At 45.2% G+C, this 7864-nt stretch overlaps 2 protein-coding genes across 3 annotated transcripts in view; one reads left to right on the forward strand and one right to left on the reverse strand.

The window, feature by feature from the left end:
* Positions 1 to 2274: 2274 nt before the first annotated feature.
* On the forward strand, positions 2275 to 3456 carry LOC119327822. Its single transcript, XM_037600907.1, has 2 exons — positions 2275 to 2962; positions 3055 to 3456. Exons 1-2 carry the CDS (start codon positions 2651 to 2653, stop codon positions 3073 to 3075), a joined length of 333 nt encoding a protein of 110 aa, XP_037456804.1. The 5' UTR covers positions 2275 to 2650; the 3' UTR covers positions 3076 to 3456.
* Positions 3457 to 7213: 3757 nt separating this feature from the next.
* Positions 7214 to 7864, reverse strand: part of LOC119332051 — a 2914-nt gene continuing 2263 nt past the window's right edge. For both annotated transcript variants that reach the window (XM_037605229.1, XM_037605228.1), the window contains exons 2-3: positions 7719 to 7856; positions 7214 to 7610 (exon numbers count right to left, since the gene is read on the reverse strand). In XM_037605229.1, the coding sequence (XP_037461126.1) occupies positions 7494 to 7610; positions 7719 to 7856 (255 nt within the window). In that variant the 3' untranslated portion in view covers positions 7214 to 7493. The remainder of the gene's footprint in view (positions 7611 to 7718; positions 7857 to 7864) is intronic.

Below are 7864 nucleotides of genomic sequence, written 5' to 3' on the forward strand. Positions count from 1 at the left end.
TTTTATTTATGGTATAGTCCGTTTATCGTTTTTCCCACAAGCAATTGCACATAAGAGGCCTCCATGCAAAAAGATTTTAATTTTTGAGCCTTTTTTATAAAAAAAATCATAATTCACAAGTTATTCCAAGTGCATGCAAGCAACTAGATATTAGTCATTCCAAATGATTGGCGCACATAAATCACGAGTCATTCCAACTGCATGCGAAACAACTCGAAATACAATCATTCGAAATGATTTGTGCAAACATATTCAATACGAATTCATACATATTTTATTCATATAAAACAACAACTTCGAGGCGGCCCTACTCCCAAATCTGAAATTAATCTTCTTCCGCAACCTGCGAGCGGCACACGGCAATGATCTCGTCGAAGCTCGGGCCATTCCACAATGTTAAAGCGCGGCATCGGGTTGGGGTCGTCAAACTGTTGGATTTGAGCGGCACGGTCCTGGCCAAGGATTTGCGGCCAGAATGGGGCGTTAGGCTCGAAGCCTGGATGCGCCCTCTCCTCCGGCATCAGACGTGCCCAAAACCTACGGACGACACACGCCAAGGCAATCGTACTGAAAGGGAGGGGGGCAAGCGCCACAAGAAGACCCCTCGCACTCAGAACCCATCCCACCGGCAGGCGCGTGTCCGGCGGCACCAGGATGTCGCAGATGGCGAGAAGCTCGGCTTCACGGAGAGTGATGCTGCACAACCACACCATGGAAGCGGAAGGGGTGGAGGGAGAGGAGAGCTAGGGTTTGTGTTGTAGTGGCGCCGGCGGTGGATAAGGTTGTGGAGGCGAGCGGCGAAATGTGATGGGGGCTGTATATATGGCACGGGAAGGGCTGGGTTGCGGCGTTAAACCGCCATTAATCGGAGCGGCGGCGCGAGTCCCGACGTACGAAAGCGCGAGCAAACGCTTACAACAGGCGACTTTGATTCAATTTTGTATGCCAGCGTGAATGCATGCGGCCTTACATGTCGGTCCCATGCGTCAGCACCGGCAAAGTAACGGTCAAAGGCTTTGACCGGACGCCAAGGCACTGTTTGGCCTTTTGTGAGGCCCGGGCGAGTGAAAGAGGGCAAAAGTGAGCAAAGTTAGATGGGCTAGAAAAAACTGAGCACAACTAAAAAAGAAGGGACACAGAAATAGAAATCGCTAATACAAACTCATGAAGCAGAATTGCTACTCTTTTTCGAAAGGAAAGAAAGACTATTGGCACTGTAGCCAAGCAAAACAAAATGTCACACTCATAAGTTGATTTTAAACTACCATATGATCCATTAATTAGGAAATCAAAGTGGGCTGCAAAGCATCGTGATCGTCATCGGAAAGCAGAAGCTATAACCAGGCTGCCTGAGACTGATTCTATGACCCCGTGCCCGCCAAGCCTAATTTACTCAGTCATGCGTTGCGTGTACCGTGTGAGGATAATGAACTAAAACCGCGCTTTCTCCTTCACAGGATGACGTTTGACGCCTACTTTCTAGATTGGAGATTAGGCGACACATTTAACATCCAATTAAGCGCCCGTCACGTCTCCCTTTTCGGCAAAAAAGTTAGGGTACTGGCAATTAAACATCTCTTTAAGTAAATTAACTGAAGTGTGCAAATGCAACACACACTCACAAAGTGGCCACATCACTCACTCTCTCGATGCTCCCCACGCCGATTCCTCTTTACTCCATCGAGCGTTGACAGATGGGATTATCCGCTGAAAAGGGCGCACAGAGATTAGCCGGAAGCTCTCTCTTGGCCGTGGCCGTGAGGTGAGGCGTGATCCCCACCCAAACTGATTAGATCTTGGATCTAATCAGCCCCACCACGGATGGACCCGATCAATCCTCAAGGACCAACCTGCCCGGATCGATCCGTTTCGGAAAGGTCGCCCGTCTAATGGTAGGTGGCTCACGACGGTGTCCCAGCGTTGCCTGCCTGCCTGCGGCTGGTAGCATCCCCTTCCCCCACGTTCCATACGGAAAAGCTCGGCTTCATTGCTACTGCTCTGTATATCTCGGCGAACGAACCCGCGGCCGGCCGGGGTGCCGGATCAAGATCCGTTCTAATAAACCCGCCCATAATTGCGGCGAATTATGCAGCAATCGGGTATGGGGTTGCCAATAAAGACCAAGCAGTGGTACTGCGCCCGCCCAGAGAGGTACGTACGAGCACGATCTTTTGCTGCTCGAGTTAACATGGCATGTTGCCACGGAACCTTCTCTGCGTCGCAGCATCGTCCTGGTGCATGAGATGGATGCGAGGCCTATGTTATGTTACGTGGAGGCATCGCCACATGACGGAGAGGTGCGCGGTCGGTTGCCAGAGAGAGACGAGAGAGAGATCAGCTGCGCTGTGCTTGTTGCGAGAGGAGAGGGCCTGCCACCATTAAAGAAAGGGAGGAGGAGGAGATGGCCTAGTCGTGGCCCCCCTCGACGCGGCTGTCTCTTGCGGGCGGCCACGATCCCAACAGGGAGCGGGTCCAAACCGAGTCATTTTCTCCCTCCAACCTCCACAGGATCCGCGGCGAAATTCTTTCTTCTTTCCTGTCCGCGGACAGGGCGATGCTGCAAGTGCAACAGCCCACCAGCCGTTCTCCGGCCGCGTATTTCTCCGCTCGATCATCCTATTCCTAGCTGCTGCCCTGCCCGCGCGCGACAATGCCGGCGTCGCCGCCCTCCCGGTCCCCGGAGATCACCAGCGTTTGCTCTGACTCCGACTCCGAGGAGACGTCGCCTGTGATCACCAACAGCGGCGGCGGCGGCGGGTTCGTGGTGCAGCTGGTGTCGAGGGACGTCTCGGACGGGCTCCTGGGCAAGTTCGCGGACACCAGCGAGTTCGACTTCGACTACGGGAGGAGCGGGCTCTGGTCGCCGCTGGTGCTGCGGCCTGAGGTCCTGCTCCTCGCCCAGGCGTCGGCGTCGTCGGCCCGGCGCCGGCAGCGGCGGTGGCGGTGGCGGAAGCGGAGGAAGGTGAGCACCTGTTGACGGCCAAACCTTGCATTTCGTGCATGTGATTTGCAATGGGGCAGGCATGGATTTACTTGTCTCTTCTTCCGGTGCAGATGCTCTGCCGCTGCTTCTGACGCGACGTTCGCTTTGGATGCTTCGTCCGAGAAGCAACTGTAGTTCCTCCATGGTTTGCTCTGCAGACCGCTGTACATCCGCATGTAGCATACGATGATGATCGAAGACCAACCAGTAGCAAGAGAGCATGTAAATACGTACGTGGTTACTCTGCACTGTGCACTGCTTTGTGGTTGGTGATGATCCCGGGAAGCACCCCAGGTGCGCTGTAATTGCTACAGGATTCTTCTGATGATTGTACTCTTGTGGTTGGTAATGTTCCACGCGATGTTTGTTCATGTGCTCTACCTATACCTACTGATTTGAGACCAAATCCATGGGCCATGGCCGTGCCTCGTTGTACTGGTGGAGGAAAGTAAGGTGGACCTTATCATCGATCATGTGCAGCGCGCAACAAAAGTTTCATCTTTTTTTTCTTTTGAGACAGAAAAGTTTCATCTTTGAATAGAGCCGAAAGGAATAATGCATTGTGGGTATGCCCTAAGCATGTTTATTATATATATAGGGAAGGGAGGTGACTGACAGCACATTGACATGATCGTCTCTACAACTAATTAATTCAGCTGCAAGACAGACAAATTAGATCGTCCTTCATTCCTTGGTGGGTGCTATAATATTGAATAAATCTCCTATTAGCCTAAAGAAGCAGCTAATGCTTTCAAACAACAGCCACCAAGAAATGGAGCACTGGGTTATGCCGACACAGGAGCAGCTTTATAAAACACAGTAGGGAAACCTCATTTGATCACGACAGTAAAATCACAGGCTACAGGATCGCCAATTTAGGAGTACACACAACAAGGTCGAATCGTAAAACAAAGAAGGCACGGGCGCGGCCAACAGAATTTAAAAGGAATAGCTGCTATTACTCCCTCTGTTTCATATTACTCGTCACAGAAATGGATGTTTCTGGAACTAAAATATATCTAGATACATCCATACTTGCGACAAGTAATTCGGAACGGAGGGAGTAGAATCAACCATGATAGTACTTACTAAATAGTGCGGTGGCCCCACTTATCAAACAAACCTTACACAGCCTAACCCAGTTCAAAATGTGGCCAGCAGACAACATATATCAAAACCCAGAAGACAGAACACATATACTCCCTCCGTCCGAAAAAGCTAGTCCCTCAAATGGATATATATATAGCACCAAGTTGGTGCTAGATACATCCATTTGAGGGACAAGCTTGGGACAAGTTTTTCCGGACGGAGGGAGTATAAAGTAAAATGGAACAAAGCAATACCAAAGTCAGAGACTCCCAACATTTTACATAGTGAAAGGCAGACTTTATTTGACTTGATCAACTTGCCACAATCATAGCTTAAGATCAAATTTCTCCCAAGAAAACTAACTATTCTTATACTACCTCAGAAAAGATGTTACCTATATTCATTTACCCAAGGTTTTTTGTATCAAAATTTCCATATGGACAGTAAATAATCCACTGTGAGAACACACTATTCATATCAAATATTATCTTTTCTTTTACTAAACTGGGTGATGAATTGCCCCTTGTATGGTTTGAGGAATGAAATGAGTTGCCCAATTACCACCTCCCAACTTCACAAGCATAGGCCTAGTATAAAACGAAGGATTAGCTTATCCCTCAAATCAAACAGCACATAAATACAGCAGGAGCACTTGCAACCCCACCTATTTGAGGTGAATATGACATGATAAATAGCAATTAACAAAGACAGAACAAAAAGCTAAAAATATCCCAGGATTACTCAAAGGGGCCAATGAAGCAGAGATAGAACTTTGATGGGTCATAAAGTGGCCCGTTTATTTTCTCAAATTATATTTAATGAACCTGGGGAAAATGACCAGAACCCGGTGTTCTCTACTGATGATACATTGAGTGGCTAGCTAGATACATCTAAATCCACGTCGAGAACTTTTTACCATTGTAAAATCCACATCGAATACACAATGACATAAAATAAGGAAGATGATGTTTTCTTATAAGGAAGAGGACCTAGGTTACAGAACGAATCAAAAGAACTTCTAACAATTCATGTTTGGTAGCCTCACTGTGTTAAAACTTTGCTCTGTTTTTTTTAGCATCAAAACTTTGCTCTGTTTACTTGTGCAACTTGCATCAAACATGATAGTTCATTTACAAAAGGAACAAACATGGCAATGATCACTTAAAAAAAGGTGCTGAACTGTAAAAATGAAAATAAATACTCCCTCTGTAAACTAATATAAGAGTGTTTAGATCACTAGTTTAGTATTCTAAACACTCTTATATTAGTTTACGGAGGGAGTAGAAGAGTATGAAGGAGTCTGAAATGAGCACAATTAGAATCCAGTATGATACTAAGCAGAGTGATGCCACATCATTACCAGGAGAAACCAACAAACCTTTACCCAACCTAACCTAACACAAAAATAAGAACATGCCATCACCGAGTCTATCAGTGTTCACATAGAACCCGCCATAAGAGATAAATACAGACCTCTTATAGAGGATTACAAGATCATCTGAGTTAATTAAATTCCTAGATATGACATAAAATGGCACAAAAGACCCACAAAATTGAAATGAGTAGTTCTTTGTTCTGTGTGAAAGACATACTTCATTCAGAAATAGAGCATTGATCTTCTTGCTGCAAGCATAGCTTCATATCAAACTTATGCAAGGTCCCAAACTCAAGCTCAATTCCCTCAAATAAAATTATCTCAGGCCAAAACTTAACCTAATCATTTTACTTAAGGAAATTTAATTAAGTGCAAGTTGAAAGAATTCTCTATCAAAAGCTACCTATTTGCATCTCATATTATTTTTTATTTCACTGAACTATTTGAACCCCTTTTAGTTAGTCCGTCCATATTTTCTTATCTTTGAAGTCTACCATCATCCCTGCCATCCCCAGTTTTCCAGATGAATATGACAAGGTAAATGATAGTGAAACAACTTTGAAAATTACAGAACGGACCACCTAATAATACAATCATTATCAAAACCAAGCTCAAAATACTACTTGTTCATCAAGTCACACAGAAAGCGAGACAATCATTCATATAACTACTTGTTCGCTGATTCATTCATCACATTCTGATGTTTACATATTCTTATCTACTTACTGATCACAACACCAACTAATTTTAAAAATAAACATGTACACTTGTGTACAAATTAACGCATAAGTTCTTGATAATGGTCTTAAAGCACAATTACCATCCAGAATTACTGGTCACAACACCAACTAATTTTAGAAATAAACATGTACACTTGTGTACAAATTAACACATACGTTCTTATTTTTATCTATCCCATATATCAAAAGACGGTTATCTATAAATAGGTTAAATAATTACAAAGAAAAACAATCATCTAATTCTAGAACATCTGCACACAGAATTACTTAGAGAAAGGGTCAACGAAGGCTCAAACAGAAATCAGATATACCTTTGGACACACACTACTAGATCTTTTACAGATATCCTAATAAGGTCCAGGGAAGCTAAGATGGAATTTTGATGGGCTAAAAAGTGGCTCATTTCTAATTTAGCGTAATCTGTTCGAATAATCTGATGACAGTCAAAATCACCAAAGCATTCTTCTCTGACAAAATGAAAAACTAGACAGAAATAGCCACACAAGTAAAAGCTACATTGACTCAATGAGTTCATCTGTTTAGCATTGTGATGGTTATTCAAAGAAAAAAAAGGACACTGAACAAGACAATGACTTTCAAATATAGACAGTTCATAAGGATTAGTTAATGAGGTGTTAATTGAACAATGCTGAAACAGAGATGGGGCAATAGTGACTTCATATACAAACAATGGAAGGTCACCCATAAAGTGAGCATTTAGGAAGTAGGAATTTTCAAATACATGTCCAAATTTTGGAGTTAAGAATAACATTTTTGTGGATGAACCAGTATAGGCCATTCTATAATAATTCAAATGAAAATTATAGGTTCCACTTTGTAAAGAGAGGAATAACGCATTTTAAAAGTTACAATAAAGAAAATGGCTACCATCGTTTGTCGTGAGTCGTGACACATGGGATGGTACTTTTCTGTTTGGTGGTCACTGTGACGGCACCGAGTAATATTGCCCTTAAATTTATATATGGCAAACTAATTGGTGAAAACTTGCTATGGATGCATTCTAAATGGCACCTGGCAATAACCATCCCTCCGCAATATTATTCCACATCTCAACTTTCATCCATCGAAACGAAGCATGAAAGGCCAGGAGTCACGAGGTCATTAGGATAACAGGAGCACTACAACAACGGTCATGATCGCTACGAAGTCACAGATTCACAGTTTCCTCAACATACTAGGCAGCAGATAAGCATCCATCTCGGCAGGAATGACTAGAGAACAATAAACCAATACCATCTCGGCCAGATTCGGTTCGTACAAAGGACAGGCCCATCGTCAGCGCCACTTATTGCTTGAACGTGTAGGGCTGGGGCAGCGACATGGGACCCCGGCCATCGTCGTCGCCGTCGAGCAGCCTCTGCACCCGCTTCTTGGCGCAGTGCTGCCGGTCGAAGTGCCTCACCTGGCGAAGGAAACCGAAACCAATTGTTATTAGGAGAAGCAAGCAGAGACGCGAATCATGGAGGGATTGGCGGCTGGCTGCGAGGCGGATGGGGATTAGAATAGTTACCCAGGAGGGGCGGCAGCTGCTGACGTACTGGGCGCGGGACTTCTTGCAGTCGGCGGGGAAGAGGAGCCCCATGGTGGCGATCTCGGTGGGCTTCTTGTCCGCGTGCTTCTCCACGCACGCGTAGAAGGCGTCTCGGGCCTTGGGGT

Source organism: Triticum dicoccoides, chromosome 7A, assembly GCF_002162155.2.
Source record: "Triticum dicoccoides isolate Atlit2015 ecotype Zavitan chromosome 7A, WEW_v2.0, whole genome shotgun sequence".
Taxonomy (NCBI): Eukaryota; Viridiplantae; Streptophyta; class Magnoliopsida; order Poales; family Poaceae; genus Triticum; species Triticum dicoccoides.

Bases quoted from the DNA above. Each gene is read 5' to 3' on its own strand.
- LOC119327822 (XM_037600907.1), top strand. From the start codon at position 2,651: ATGCCGGCGTCGCCGCCCTCCCGGTCCCCGGAGATCACCAGCGTTTGC. The intron at 2,963-3,054 runs GTGAGCACCTGT...CTTCCGGTGCAG, and splicing joins GGTGGCGGAAGCGGAGGAAG to ATGCTCTGCCGCTGCTTCTG.